The 16,359-nt window shown below is 39.1% G+C and overlaps 1 protein-coding gene across 5 annotated transcripts in view; it reads right to left on the reverse strand.

Moving 5' to 3' along the window:
- Nucleotides 1-3,155: 3,155 nt before the first annotated feature.
- The window catches only part of jmjd1cb (jumonji domain containing 1Cb), a 125,282-nt gene continuing 112,078 nt past the window's right edge, over nucleotides 3,156-16,359 (reverse strand). For 2 of the 5 annotated variants that reach the window (XM_032573475.1, XM_032573473.1), the window contains 16 exons: nucleotides 15,396-15,597; nucleotides 14,170-14,384; nucleotides 13,643-13,795; nucleotides 13,243-13,332; nucleotides 12,973-13,097; nucleotides 11,890-12,124; nucleotides 11,553-11,767; nucleotides 11,074-11,421; nucleotides 10,815-10,983; nucleotides 10,638-10,728; nucleotides 9,910-10,040; nucleotides 8,598-8,720; nucleotides 8,135-8,274; nucleotides 7,847-8,023; nucleotides 6,835-6,966; nucleotides 3,156-4,225 (listed from right to left, as the gene is read on the reverse strand). In XM_032573475.1, the coding sequence (XP_032429366.1) occupies nucleotides 4,133-4,225; nucleotides 6,835-6,966; nucleotides 7,847-8,023; nucleotides 8,135-8,274; nucleotides 8,598-8,720; nucleotides 9,910-10,040; nucleotides 10,638-10,728; nucleotides 10,815-10,983; nucleotides 11,074-11,421; nucleotides 11,553-11,767; nucleotides 11,890-12,124; nucleotides 12,973-13,097; nucleotides 13,243-13,332; nucleotides 13,643-13,795; nucleotides 14,170-14,384; nucleotides 15,396-15,597 (2,639 nt within the window). In that variant the 3' untranslated portion in view covers nucleotides 3,156-4,132. The other 3 variants (XM_032573472.1, XM_032573471.1, XM_032573474.1) reach the window with 2 other exon arrangements.

Here is a 16,359-nt window from a genome sequence, read left to right on the forward strand (position 1 = left end):
AGCAACACACTAGAACCTCTGACCCCTGACCCTATCTCCAGTCGCCACGTAAATGATGTAAGGATCCCATCGTCTCCATTCATCAAAGGACAAACCATTAAAGATGCCTTTCTGCTAAGTTCTTTAAGAACATTCTTTAGTCGTGTGTGTGTAGTGGGGAAGAGAATAGAATCCGCTAGAAGGAACTAAATTAAAACTTTATTCATTTTATACCAACAATTTAGTTCTGAAAACTCAATGTGAGACATTATAAACTTAAATCTCACCTGAATAAGTGCTGGTTCACACCATTCTCTAGAATGTTGTGCTCTGCTAATCTGCTAGTTTAGCAGATTAGTCATTGACTGCCAAGAGTCGCTAGATTTATCACTGGTTTTTTTGAAAAATAAAAGTTTGAAAATTAATAAACATAGTAATAAGGTGGATAAGTTGACAACAGCTTCTGTCTTTTCACCCTAAGGACTCATCCCCACACCCCAACCCAAATCTTTTGGCTCGGCCGACTTTGCTGTAATTTTTCAAAATTAGCCAGGAATAGGGTTTCAGGCGTTAGTTACACTTTAATCGCAAAAGAGATGCTGCCCTTTAATCCAATCAAAAAAATCAGCATTTCCAAATATGCTGCAAACATTTCACACCCAGTACACAGCAGTAAGTTTATACTAGGCCTGTCACACGAAGCTGAAGTTCGTTTCCAGTTCTAGCTTCTGATTCTGGAAATGGCTAAAGGGCGATTACACCTAATGTTTCACTACCTTCTGCATCTTTAATCAACTCTAGTTTAAAAACTGATTTCTGATTTGTGAAACTTCAACAAAGGTTAATTTGACCATTTTTTTGGATCTTTGTCAGTATAATTGCTCCAATTCCAAAACTACAATACCTAGACACTTCAAACCTGGATTGGACTATTTTCAACTAATAGCAGAATATTTAGAACCATGGTTGGGATTTGTGAAACCTTTATCTGATTTGTGAAACTTCTATAAAGGTTGATTTGACCACTTTTTTGCATGTGGATCACACTAGAACTGCTGCAGCTCCAAAACTACAAAATCTAGACACTTCGAACCTGGACTGGATTATTCTGCAATAATAGCAGAATATTTAAAACCATGTTTTGGATTCGTGAAACGTTTTTCTGTGAAACTTCACTTCACTTAACAGACTGCTGCAGAAGATCTTTCCTTCCAACAGCCATCACCATCTACAAAAACTCTTTGAAGAATTAATGAATTACACCAACATTTAATTTCCCATTGGGATTAATAAAGTGGTTTTCAATTAGAATCGAATTTGAAAAAATCTGCATGGAAAAAGTGTGAATAGTAATCTAAACTTTAGTGAAGTTTCACAAATCATGTAAAGGTTTCACAAATCACAAACATGGTTTTAAATATTCTGCTATTAGAGCAGAATAATCTAGTCCAGGTTTGAAGACTAGACTAGGCGTTGCAGTTTTGGAACTGGAGCAGTTATACTATGACAGAGATCCAAAAAAAGTGGTGAAATCAACCTGTATTGAAGTTACACAAATCAGAAAAAAGTTGAACAAATCCCAAACATGGTCATGAATATTATGCTACTAGTTGAGAATAATCTAGTCTAGGTTTGAAGAGTCTACGAGTTGTATTTTAGGAACTGTATCAGGTCTAGTGTGATCCAGATGCAAAAAAGTGGTAAAATCAATCTTTATTGAAGTTTCACAATCAGATAAAAGTTTCACAAATCACAAACATGGTTTTAAATATTCTGCTATTAGAGCAGAATAACCCAGTCCAGGTTTGAAGAGTCTAGGCATTGTAGTTTTTAAACCAGAGTCGATTAAAGACACAGAGGGTAGTGAAAAATTAGGTGGAATCGCCCTTTAGCTATTTTCCGAATCGGAAGCTAGAATTGGAAAACTTCAGCTTCGTGCCTGACACGATCAATTTTGCTGGGAAAATTACTTAGATAAAAGAAAACATTGTCGTTTGAGACCATTAACTAATAGAATAACAATGGAATATCAATTAATACCCTCTCAAATGTCAAACTAAATTCTAAAGAACATTTAACACTGGAACTGCAAGACATTTTAAATACAAAATAAACAAATAAAATGGATTATGAAGTCTCTGTAAGCAAACTTGCCCTTCAAACTATATTCGACAGGTAATATCATCAGTTACGACTTTTGGGGAAAAAAGTACAAGCTTTGTATCTTACACTTTTTTCACAAAAGTGTGTTAAAGAGAGATTTCTACAAACAAGCTTCATTGTTTTAATTAGGTCTGAGCAGCGAAAACACTGCAAAGATGTTTTATAGTTTTATTTTCCATCTGCTTAGACAGCATTGCTTCGCACTGTTCTAATAGATATAAAACTTGCTTAAATGTTTCCTCAGGGGTCACCCTGGGTTTCCCCTGGAGGAGCTGCTACGTCCGCCACCCGACTGCTGATAAGCAGAGGAAGATGGATGGATGTTTTCTTGCCTAAATGTCTTATTTTGTACTGTATTCTGTTAGCCTTTAAAATATTTTTTTAAATATAGTTTTGCCTGTCAGACTACATAATGAGGTAACAGCTTTGTGGTTCTTATCTACTAGTTTACCTTCAGGCTGTAGGTCCAGATTGTCCATTTGTCTGGTTATCTGTCGGGTCAGTGGCCCGGGGCTTCAGTGGGCCTGGTCCCCATTCTCTGACGATGGGGATGATTTGTTCCCTCCGTTGTCCGGGTTACCCTCTGCCATAGGATCTTTGGAGAGTCTCATCAATCTCGAGCTGTGAGTCAGTAATAATCCTCTGCAGAGCTCCTTCCGGATGGTTCTCTGCATTCAACCATCCGGTTCCAGGATCTCGTCTCATCAGAATCAAAACCACCAAACAACATATTTGATAAATCCATTTTAATGGAAAATGTAAAACTTTTTGAACTTTAATGTACAAAGCATTAACACTTGCACTTCAAAATTGAAAATTGAAGCAAGCCATGTTTTAAAAAAATACTTCACTTAATGTATATATGTATATATTTACACTTTATAGTTAACTTTATTATTTTAACCTTTAAATCTCAAAAGTTCACAATAGTAAATCTTATCAAAAAAGCAAGACAATTTGTTTATTAAATAAATTACATCTTTTTTTAAATGTCAAAATTTTACAGCGATTAGTTTTGTTTTCATAAACTGTTGTGTAGAAGTCTTTTTTTTTTTTTTTTTTTTTTTTTACATAATACAACTTTACAGTCTGAACAACAGCTTGGCAGTTCATTTGCAGAAAATAGATTTATGGCATGAGGACTGGAGAGTGTCAATATTTCCCAAAGTCGCAGGCATTAGCCTGTGTGTGTGCGTGTGTGTGTCCTCCATCACAGTAGAGATCATAACAACTGAAACCACAAAGTAAAAGAAAAGAACTATACAGCTCACATTTACATGAAGTCTCTCTTCTTCATTGCATTTTCAGAGCTGGAACGTCTCTGCAGAGGAAGAAACAACAGTTTGAAAAAGAAAACCGAGAACAGAGAACACAGACGAGAACGTCTAGAAAACAAAAGACACGGACAAATTGGAGAGAAAAGAAGGGAAAGAAAAGAAGCTGCTGAAGCTGCTGAATGAAGCATCCTTAATCTCCTGGTTCTCTCTTGTCTTCTGTTTTTACTCCTTGATTTTCTGGAGCCTCTGAGATTTTGTGTTTTGCTCCTGATGCTGCTGGTGATGCTACTGAGATCAGCAAAATCTTCCTTCCCAGAAACCACAAGCAGATTAAAGTGAGCCTGTCCTCAGCAGTTCCTACAGAGGCTCAGTCTGTCACTGATGCAGCAAGCCAAGAACAGGCCAAGGAGGTCAGAGTTCCTCCAGCGGTCCTTGGTGTCCTGCAGCCATCTCTGCTCTGGTTCCAGGCAGTGAAGCTTCAGTCTCATGGGTCCAGCAGGCACTCTGGTCCTGACTCTCCGTTTGGCTCAACAGAACATGGACTCAGCTGGGTTTGGAGTTGGCCACTAGATTGGGTCTGACAGTGCAGAGCCTCCAGCGTCATGGGAGCAGCTTTGAGCAGACCACCTTCAGCACATGATGAGGAGGGTGAGGCTGAAGACCGGCGAAGGTCGGAGGTCGTTTTGGATAGCACGGTGGAGGTTAACTAGGTGTCATGAATTCTCTTCCTTCAGATCTATGTCAGAGTTATTCCTCTTCAGTGAGCTCACCACCTCCTTCACACAGTGGTACAAGATATTCTTCACCTGAAATAGGGACAAACATCAACAATTTTATATGTAATCAAAAGATTAAACCTACATTTCTTTTGATAAATGAAAAACTTCTAAATGACTGTCGCAAATGGGCTTCATTTCTCTTCTGCTCCTACTACAGCCGAGGTGGTGAAAGTAAAACTAGCGTCTCATATGAAAAGTGTTTTTGGCAACGTCTAGTGGTCAAACTGTGTAGGTTGGGAGAAGTGAAAGTGCAGCCTGGAAAAACTACACAGAATTAGGATGACAACCAGCGGTGACCAGCTTCTAGTTAGTTCCTCAAACAGGTAACTGAGTTACAAAGCTCTGAAAGTAACTAAATACCATAAAAACAAAGTATTTGATTTATACTTCATGGCAGTTAGTTACCTGAAAAAAATGCTAATCTCTTAACACCAAATTAATAACTAATATTATTGTTTATAAAACAAAAACTTGTTTGAAATTCTGCTTTTCTGCTTAGATACAATAAATTTACATTTGTTAAATTTTGCAAAAGAAAAATCTGATGTTTAATTCAAATTTTTTCTGCGCTAATTTATAGGTTATTTATTGATGAATATATTGCATGTGATTGCTTGTTATTTATTTGTTTACATCTGGTCATTTTGAACTTATCACTCTTAGGAATATATATATTTTACAAACTTTGTATTTATTACCTAAGATGGAGTAGCTTTCAACAAATAAACTATTTCCCCTTGGGGATCAATAAAGTATATTCTATTCTATTTACTTTGTGGCACTTCCGTTACCAGAAAACGTGCTCATCTCTTAGCAACAGACTAACAACAAATATTGTTGTTCAAAAAACATAAGATTTCTTTTGCTCTTTTGAAATACTATTTATCTTACACGACTTACTACTTAACTAACATTGTGCAGTTAGTGAATTTTGCAGAAAAGTGAAAATGTTTTTTTGTCATTGGTGGTAAATATAAAAGTTGTGGAAAAGACAAAAATATAACCTTCTTCCCTTCACAATAAAAGTATACATTTGGGTGTGAAATATATACATTGTAAACACCACAAAGTAAAAGTTTGATTTATACTTCGTGGCAGTTCGCTTTCAGAAAATAAATTCTCATCTCTTAACACCAAAATACTAACTAATATTATTGTTTATACAACATACACTCTTGAAATACTGCTTATCTGCATAGACACAAGAAATTTACAGTTGGTAAATTTTGCAAAAGTAAAAATCAGATGTTTACTTCGTGGCACTTTGTTACCAGAAAACGCGCAACAATTTAACAACAAATATTGTTATTGTTCATAATGACTTAAAGCATAAGAATTTTAGCCTTATTTTAGCCTTGCTTTGCAAGTGACCTGAGAGAACTATTGAGGCTTTCATTTTGAAATGTTCAGTAAGCTTCATTTTAAGAGGCCTCACTAATCCCTTGTTTAATAGTGGTTCGGTTTAACCAGTCATATAATGCCCAAAACAGCAAACACTTGCTGTGAAAAATGTGAAGGCTTTTATTTTGTTGGATATGTGTTGCTGTTATTTTGACAGTCCAAAGTGGTTATCAGTTTAGGGGCATCAAGTTTCATGAGTCATATGGAACTTAATTCCTTTGCTTTACTGCTGTTTTGTCTGTAGTAAGTGTTCCTGTAGTAAGATGGCATCTCTGTGGTTCTAACTGGAAGCTTTGATCTTCTCTGTAGGAACCGAGTTCCACCATCTCTATAGTTCTCTACATCTCTGCTCTCCTCAGTGTTCTATTTCTATGGTAATTCATCCTCTCTGAGAACTTTCATGTGTGAGTGAGACACAGAGGGACAGACAAAATCCTATCTCTGTTTTGAGTCCAACAAAACAGTGTCAGTTAAAATTTGTTTTGATTTGAATTTGGCTCATCATGGTTACTCAAAAAGCCAACAAAAGTAATAGCACCCATCAAGCCTTTGATATTTATATTGTGAGGGGGCACGCACAATAAATGCATTGCTATGGCAGGCCCCAATTAATATAGAACTGTTGATATTTATTCCATACCAACAGGCTGCAACTGATGATAAAATTAAAGTAATCCTGTCAATCATCATAGTGCAAATTATTTTACAAAATTATGTTATAAAAAGCTGAAATGGTTTTAATATTGAGAACTACAGTATGTGCACAAATATAGAAATGTAAACTCTACAGGTTTCTTTAGTCTAATAATATTTGTAAAGTCTCTCAGTGGTGACGAACAGTAAAGATAGTAAAGAGACCAGGTTTATTTTGCTTTGCTTACGTTCAAATTAGTGCCAGGATTTTAGTGAGTTCAAAATTTTAACACAATTAACTCCAATTATTATTATTTTTTTTTTTACATGCAAAATTCCTGAGCCGGAACCTTTGCATTGTGTGTCTCATATAACTGTAACAGCAGAACCCACTGGAAGAAGATCGGTTTCTTCTTCCAAACTGATCTGATTGGACGCTGGAACACACTATTGTTGTGTTCAAGTAGTTCTAAAAGGAGTTAACCTATCAGCGAATCTATTTAAACCTAAAATATAGCACCTTGTGTATTCATAGATTTAACCTGGGATAATATTCATGTGAAACACCAAATGGATCCTGGCCTGTTCAAAAGGTTCCTTACCTGCAGCTTATCCTCATAGTTGACCTCCTCTTTGTTGGCACGCAGCTCCTGGGTCAGGTGGAAGGACCTGCCCACATGCTCAGGAGACACAAAGTCATTGATGACTTGGACACAGCTGTGAAGATTCTGGACCTGATGGACAAGAAGACACACAGTTCAGCACAGGACAAATGGACCACAGTCTACCTACTGCAGAAATAAGTGCACAATAAGAAAAAACTCAATGAAATGTGTGCTTGGTTGGCTTTTGTCTTGGTTGTAACCATGACTCTTGATGATACGTTTTCTACTGTTGGAGCCTCTTATTCCTCTTCAATGGTGTGGGTCCAGTAGCAGAGTGGAGTGTTTGTGGATTGTACCCATGACAGACTGACCAAATCTTCTCTGTCACTGCCAAACAGTTTTTGGAGGAGGCAGTATGATGATGTGGGGCAGTATCTTCATCACTGGTTGTCATTGGATGTAAAGTTTGTCCCAGACAGACCAACACACCCACACTGCCTCTGAGACGAATGCTGCATGGAGAAAAGGACACCATCCCACAGCCACATAGGACCTTGTGCAGAAATTCCCAGACTTTGTCCATGTCTCTGTTGAGGTAGATGTGCCACAGCCCTCCAGGTCCCTCAGCCGCCTTCGAACGCCCTCGTCGAAGGAGACACTCTCGTGAAGGAGAGTGTCAGGATGACTGGGGTTCTGTATGGTTCACCCATGTTTGTTAAATGACCCAAAAGTTAAAACTTCCAGCCTTCGATCCAACAAACGGCTCCAAACCAGAATTATCATCAGAATAGTGCCTGGCATGGCAGAGAGGGTTTCACTGGTTTTTCTTTGGTGGAACCAACAAACTGAACTTTGCAGGTCGACACTGATGAGTTTTTCTGACAAATGTGTCTCCATGTTGAGGGAAAGAGCGCTAAAGAGCCTCTTGGCTAAGAACACAGCCAAGAGGCATCACTACAACAAAGACTTGAAGACAGGAAATATCCCAGTGGCTGTGCTGTGTGGCTACCTGGTGCATGGCCCCTGCAGGGATGAGGACCGAGTCTCCCAGGAACTGAACAACAGTCCAGCCTTGAACTCCGTGCTCATCCAGGAGTCGCTGGCGCTGCTTCCTGCTCAGGTACCAGCTCTGCTCTCTGATTGGGTCCTGGTCCAGACACACATCTATACCTTGCTCCTTACACAGCTGACAAAGGAAGAGAGTTTGTGAAGTGACAATATTATGTTGTGTAATATGGCACTGAATGCACTGAAGAGTCATCTGAGTCTGCTGCATGTATTCCATGCAGTTACCAACCTTGTGCAGAAATTCCCGGACTTTGTCCATGTCTCTGTTGAGGTAGATGTGCCACAGCGCTCCAGGTACCTCACTGGAGTCCTTCAGCCGCCTTCGAACGCCCTCGTCTAAATCTTCCTCCTCAAGACGCTTCAACACTCCTACAGACACAAAGTCACATGCTACTCATACAATGCTTACCCATTCATTCTGATATCACTTTTTATCACATTTAAAGGTCCCAGACAAACAGATAATAATAATAATTATGAACAAGGTTCTTCTACAGCAATTATTACCCTGAAAACAGAACAGTTCAAAAGTCATTAATTCATTCCAAACATGCATTTCCTATTTGTATTTCTTAAATAATAGGTTTTGTTCTATGTTTAATACAATTCTCAGTGGATTTTAGAAAAACTAAAAGACAATTCAGTCATACAGGTTGCTTCGTTACGTCTCAAAAAGAATCATTTAAAGTTACCAGTTTTGGATAGGACTCCGTTCCCTTTCGCCACTCCGACATAAACCAGGACAGAAACCACATCTGATACTTCAACATGGAGGTTGGCAGTTCCAAAGTCTTGATCCTGAGACGCAGCTACGCCTGCAGCGACAGACAGCCTTTAATCACTGCTGCAAAAGTGAAGGCAGTGGAAGATTACACCAGGAAAGAACATTTGAACATCCCAGGAAAAAAGTCCTCCAGAAGGAGTTTCTTTTGTGTTGGAAAGATATTGATGGTTTTATTATGGACCTTGGTCAAACAGGTCAGCATCGTTTAGCAGAAGCTTTTCCAAACTTAAACCAGATTACTGCTGTGTATTTATGCCTGGTGCTTTGATTTCAGCCAGCTGGTATAAAATTAAAACTGTCTGCCTAAAGCTGCCAACGTTGCTGGTTAGCAGGAGTGAAACACTGACAGAATTCTGTTTTTACTGACATTATAGAAAAACATTTTCCCTCTGAGGACAAGAAAAGTATTTCAAAAACATAAATAAAGAGTGGAATCTAAACCAAATCGAACTCCTCCAGTAATCTGCTGTATTTTTAGAGCCAGGACCTTTAGAGATTTCAAGATCTTTGCCACTATAATATATCTTAGCATGATCAGTTTCCTTGGGAAAACATAATGACTGGGGATTTAAGGGATGAAATTATAAAAAAATTTGTTAATATTTAAGAAATAAACAAATGCCATTTTAATTTCAGAATTTCAATATACAGAATGTGTATTCTACTTTATATTTCATGACTGAACATTTATGGTAAAGTTAAAGATTTAGTAGGATCTGTGACACACAGGCAGGAGTTTAGTGTTGGGTTTTGCAACAAACAATTATCAATAACACCAGAAATAATTCACCCATGGCAACAACCAGGTTACATCCAGTACACTGCAGCTTTCAAAATATCAACCATGTAGAGTTAGCAGTGTTAGTAGTGCACTGACTCTTGTCCATTTAAAGGCAAGACTCAAAATGCTGATTTCGAAATACTTGAATCAAGGTTTTCCAGGGATTTTGTGTCAGTCTGTTACCATGCATCGCAATCGTCTGAAATATGTCTTCAGCCTTTATAATTGCAACAAAATAAGAATAGTTGTGTCTTTATTGTGTTAAAGAGCAGCTGACACTCAGCTGTAATCTGTTGTTATGATGTTAGATCTCTCTAGACCTTACACACTTCACCTTTAAGCTCTCAGAACATAAACACTGTATCTTCATGTGAACTCCGTCTACAATGAACAAAATCAAACTAAACCTGAGCAGTTCGTCCTGAGCTGATCCTCTTACCATATGCACAACATAGTCTTGGCCCGAGGTCAGGCCTGACAAAAAAAGATGGCAGGTGTGAGGCGAGGTTGAGGCTCCCTTCTGGATCCGAATACTCTGGCAAAGGAAGGTTCTTCATCAGGTCGTCATACCTGAAAAATATGTTTATGACAGACTATAAAATAAAGCTGGTTTTATAGAGAACTTTATCATTTCATGACTTGGCTGATAGTTGTGCAGTGGAAAAAGAGAGGCCTTTTTAGAGTTGCTCTACAGAATACTGAAAACACAAAATCTAAGAAAATACATCAGATTTATGCCAAATTTAATGCATTTGTCAGAATTTCAGTTGATCTTCTGACATGCTACATGGACATTTACAAATTATCTCATAAAATTATGATGATGCTGACTCATCATAATTTTATTAGTGCACACAGTTGATCACAGTTGGATTTCTGTTTTCAGTTAACTTATCAGGATCATCAAAAAGCCATGACATCATCATCTGGGCCTTTGTAAATTGCTTTTAATGTGTAATAATCAAACTGAATGCAAACTTCTGAATTTTAAAAGCTGTGAAAACTTTCTCTTGGTCATTTTTTGGCATTTACTGATGTAGAATAAGTTCAGTAATTCTAAATGAACTAAAAGAGGAAACTTTAGATTTCATTTCAAATAGTGAGAAAAAATGTCTTTATACACTGCATGAAAATATCAGTATGTTTATAAAATTTTAAAAGGTTTACCTTGATGGCATCAGAGCCATGAACTCCTCCCCAGACGGCCAGTCCTTCAGCCGGTAGACCATGGCTTCACCGTCTTTGGACTTTGGTCGCTCTTAACAAGGAACAGAGTTTTAGTTACGGTAGATTAAACAACAAAACTAATCAAGTCAGAGTGAGATCTAATCAACCTAAACTCACTGGTAATGTCTTCAAATCCATCCCAGAACTCCTTTATTCCAGAGTTGGACACCACCTGGTCTTTGCAGTTGAGGAGGTCTCCCTGGTGGTCTGCAAACTCCTGGTTAAAGGAGTCGGCCTTCCACAAGTTGACATTCAGTCGCTTATGGATCCCCGACACCAAAACAGGCTGGAAATGCACAGAAAACACAACAATTAACTGTCCAGCCTTTACTGCTGACGGTAAGCGTGGTAGTGGATGATTTGGACCTGACTGTACCTGTCCTTGTTTCCAGCACTCTCTGAACAGCTTCCAGTTGTTCTGATTGCGGTGATCTTTGAGCCACAGCAGCCGCCTGTTGTTTAGCCACGAGTGAGGAATGTCTGGGTACTGATTGGTGGAATCCTCCAGCACCACTGCAGGCACAGTGGCTGACTTCTTCCTTTGTGCTTTGGTGTCGTCCGTACCAACGGGGGAGGGGTTGCTGTTGTTGCTAGGGGTCATGTGATCCTGCTTGGTTGACAGCTTGGTGGTGATGCTCTGGCGGCTGGCAGGGATTTTATTCTCTACCACTGAAGCAATGATGTCATCCAGGATGTTTGGCATGGTCCGACCATCCTTTCCAGTCTGTGGACACAAAGAATATTTCAAGAAACTCAAATAAAGCAGTTTCACTGTGAATTTGAAAACCTTAAGCTTGTCTAAGGTGATGCAACAGTGTGCACTATTTAATGGGATTAATGAGCTGGTCAGTTTACCTGTGCAGCAGTAGAGTAAACGGGTGCAAAGGCAATTCCTGCATCAGTAGAACCCAGCTTGAGCTTTCCTGCAGTGGTGGTGAGCAGGTCTCTGAGCGTGGAGCCCTGCTCTGTGCTGTTAGCCACCAGAGATGGGTTTTTACACTGCTGCAAGACCCCTTCCCCGTCTTTCTCCTCTTTCACACATTTACCTGGCACCACTGACTGCTTGTTTTCTGTTACACAAGAAGAGCAACAATGTAGCAACGTAGTTTCTGAAATTAAAACCAAACTTAAGATACTAACTGTGAGATAGTGACACACCAATAAATTAAAAAAAGTAACTTTCTTTTCTAACCTTTCTTTTCCTCCCTGGATTTCTGCTCTGCAAGGTCAGCCAGGAAGTGAAGTGGGGACTGAGACTCAGGTGGGGTGACAGGTGTACTGTCATGGTCACTGTCAGGACTGCTGCCCCCCCCATGTCCTCCGTTGGTTTCTGCCTTGGCTCCTCTGTCCTCTGGGTTCTGCTGGGAGCCGGGCTCAGCCTTCACCAGAGACAGCTTGTTACTGTGGTTCAGCACGTTCTGCAGGACCTGGTGGACAGAAACAACACAGTTACATTTAAAGACAGACTGAGTTAAGTTCTATAAAGGGCTACATACATCAAATATGACTTTTAAAAAATTTGTCCGTTATTTGACATTTTGAAATTGGGCCTCTGTCTCTTTAAAAAAATCCTGATCTTTTTAAAACTCTGCCTTCAGGAAGTCATCAAAGCATGGCTCCTCTATTTGTCCTTTATCAAAGTTTTTACCAACGCTGAACTGAGAAGTAGTTCCTATAATGAGCTCATCAGATGCACAGTTCCACCAGGTGTTTGCTAATTGCTGCTGGCTAGTCTGAAGGAGCTGAGTGGTGGACTGGCAGAGGAGGGCTGCTCTGTGAGGTGGAAACTTGGCAACTGCTAGGGCTAGGTCCAACCAGGTGTTTTACACAGCTGAATGGTTGCCATGGAGATGAAAGAATTTCTCAAACATGTATAAAAGAACCAAGGCAACACTTTAGGCATGTTTTTAATAGGGAATAGAATCAAAGTAAAGTTAAAAAAAGTATTTTATACAGAATACTGCCTTATTAAATTTAACAGCTAGACACAGACTGAAGGTGAGAATCCTTAAGAAACATTTGAACTGTTGACTCAGTCTGTTTGCAACATGAGGAGGTCGGAAATTCTGCAGCCCATCTTGTAGTTTTATTGCCCAGTTGAGGAGTTAAATAGGATGAGGGATCAACATGATGGGAAGTCTCTTCAAATATTCATCTTGAATTTCCATTTATTTAAAACCTAAGCTATGCTTAGAAGCAGATCACAATATGCATGTAAAAGTTCCCTCATTATGAATGAGCCTGTGGTGTGCCAGAATGGGGCAGACTGCAGTACCTGTGACACTCCATTAGTTGCTGGGAGCTTGGTGAGGACGTTCTGTTTGGTGCAACACGGACATTTAAACGGGATGTTGCTTTTGTCTCTCAGGGAGTGAATGGAGGTCACCAGCTCTGTTAACACTACAATAAAAAGAACATTAAATGTGAAAACATGTTAAAGACAAGTGTTTCAGCAAAAACATACCATAACTATACATAGTGAAAATATAAAAATCAGTAATATCCATCACATTAAAAACAGACATGAAGCCAGCATGTAGTGTACCTTTGCCAGGGATGATCTGTGTTGGCATGAGATGCTTATGGTCATGAGGTTGACCTTTAACACACTTCAACCAGCCATACAGCTCTTTATCTAAACAGAGAGATGACACAGGTCATTAGCTTCAGAATTAGCCAACATCTGAATGATTCCAGCCCAATGTCTACAACAATACTCATGTTACTGCAGACAACAGGGAACTTTAATCCTCTGGTGACTACTGTGATTGAAAAGTCTTCATAGTTAACAAAAAACTGTGAGATAAAACTACTTTATTCCAAGTAATTTATGGAAGATTTGTCATTTAAATCTGTAGGTTACATGTTGAATTTTGAGTTTGTTTTCACAGCATTTTGGGGATCAGATGGTCTAGTGCTGCCCGTCTACAAAAACAAATACTGACCTTTGCAACTCCTTCTCTCCTTGGCTTTGTAACAGTCGAGGCAGACCACAAAGCCACATTTCTGGCAGACCCAGTGGATGTTAAAGAGTGTTGCTTCACAAGCGTCACACATCTCTCTAACCCCTCTCACGGCCCGCTTCCATGCTAGCTTCGCTGAAACAGAAAAAAACATATTCTGTGTAAAAATCTGAGCAACTTTTTTACAGTCAAGGCACAAAAAGGAAATCCTGTGTGAATTGTGGCATTTTCAAATCTTTAGCGGGTTCCAAAGCTAAACTAAATCTAGTTTCACGAGTACAAACACAAACAGAAAATTCCATTATCAATTTTAAAGGAAGCCGTGCTGGAATAAGCTTACGAGATCTGCAGCTCAGGAGGATTACGTATAAAGACTTATTTAAATTTATCACTAAAAATGTAAAAGGAAAACCTGCCTTCAAACACACCTACAGTTATGAACCTCCATTTTTCCTAAAATTACATACTTCCCCATTAGAGAGCATGTTAGTTGATTTTAGTCTACTCACCATCCTTCTTGATCCAGCTGGCTGCAGTGTTTTCAGTCATCACCATCTGACAGAACTTATCTCCTATGTAGCTGAGGATGTACTTGGCAGTGGTCTGGTCCAAGTGGCTGTCCTCCAGGGGCCCAGGGACCCATAAGGCCAGGGCCTCTTCGTCAAACTGGTCTGGGGTGGAGAAGCCATCCATTCGAATGACTCCATTTTTGCTGAAGGAAAGCCTGGATGGTATTAAAAATAACAGGTGAAAAGGTGAGATTTTTGAATAAAGATCAATAAAGCTCCTGAGAACACCACTGGAAGTTCAGGAAGGTTTTTGCATTATAAGAAAAGAGTTTGTTTTTTTTAATGGAGGGGGGAAGAACACTCCTGAAACTCAAACCAACAAAAACCTCAAATATCACAGCAATGACCCATTTATCTATGATGTCTGCACTGAAAGACAAACTCACCGTTAGGCATGACCTACTTTTAGATGAATTCATCTAATAATTATTTGACCACTTGGGGGCGCCCTTTCTGTGCAATTTTATTCCCAGATGTTCAGTATATCTTTAATATGAAAATTTTTAAAGTAAAATAACAGCTTTGTCTCATGTCATAGTTGAGCAGGATACTGTGAATTTCACACCCTTGATTCCAAACCATGTGCAAAATTCTCAGCAGTTCATCAAACAGCATATTCTTCAAAGATGTGACAGGAATTCCTCACGTTTACTCACATAAAACACAATTTACCATCACACACAGCAAGATGGAAAACATTGCAAGGCAGTTTTACAATAAATCAACAAGAATTAAAAAGTTAACAAAACAAATCAAGTCAAAAGTAAAAGTAGATGCCAGTGCTTCTGTGTCTCAGGAGAACCGGAGCTATAAGAGTCAGATAACAAATTTTGTTAATGATCTTTAATGTCAAGCTATCTGACAAATCACACACAGTCTGGGCCAACTGCAGAATGACTGAAAACAGAGTGGAAACACACAATATTCTGTACAGGAGGACTGCAAAAATGGAACTACGGTGGCAATGTTGGATTATATCTCCATAAAAAATGTGTAGGATTATCAATAAAGAAAAATCATGGAATCAAATCTGAAATAGAAAAATAATTATGCTTCAACATTTGTAACTGGGCAAAGCCCATGTCATCTGAAAACCCAACTAATAAGGAAAATATTAAAAACTAAATGTCTCCTCCGGGACACAGATGGGTGAGAAAGCTATTTACCGTCTGAAATAGTAGAACCGGCAGAAGACGGGGGAATGGGCTGGCTCCTCCCCCTTTTTACTGCGGACGACCCGGCACTCTCGACACTTCTGGAGGTTAGGTCCAATTTCTGAACACGAGTCATCCTGCAGAAAGGACTCCCCTGTCTGTTTGAGCTTCTTCACTCTCCTCCAGTCTTTCAGCACAGAACGAGGGATGCCATCTGAACAGAGCACACACCAAGTCATTAGTCCTGGACGTGACAGACAGATTACACGGAAATGAATCAGAATCACAAATGTTATTCTGATTCATTTATGATGAAGCTGGCAGCCTTGGTTCCATTTGAAAACGGAAACTTTGAGACTTGAGAAAAAAAACAAAAAACATTTGTTGTTTTACTCTCATGTTTAAATGTGAACCTGTTTTAAAAGGGGGGTATTATGTAAAATGTACTTTTTTGAGCTTTATTTGAGTTTGTTCCTTTGATTCTTTCAGAAATCCTTTATTCTCTCCTGGCAGCCATTCAGAGGTGGTCTCTCATGCTCCACAGAGCGCCCCTCTCTCACTCAGCTCCTCAAAAGGAACTAGCAAACACCTGGTGAAACTGTGCGTCTGCTGAGCATAGTATATGAATTACACGCTCCTAGGAATGGTTGTAAACGGTATCATGGAGGAGCATTGCTGTGATGAGGTGCCATAGGTGTAAGAACAGGTGCTTCTTAAAGAGACAGAAACCCAATTCAAGGCATCAAATTACAAAGTTAAATATCTTTGAAGCTATGTTTTATATAGAGAGCATTTTTATAACAACTGAATGTAACACTTTCTTGACTGTGCTACAAAATGCCACTATGTACCTGGATAATAAATAATACCGCCTTTTCAAGAAATTTGGAAAAAGCTATTTAAGGATCCTACAAACATTCCAAGTGTCCCCTGAGGCAGCTGGGAGGTAGCTTGCCATACTTGGTGCATGAATGTG

This window comes from Xiphophorus hellerii, chromosome 10 (genome assembly GCF_003331165.1).
Source record: "Xiphophorus hellerii strain 12219 chromosome 10, Xiphophorus_hellerii-4.1, whole genome shotgun sequence".
In the NCBI taxonomy this organism is placed as follows: domain Eukaryota; kingdom Metazoa; phylum Chordata; class Actinopteri; order Cyprinodontiformes; family Poeciliidae; genus Xiphophorus; species Xiphophorus hellerii.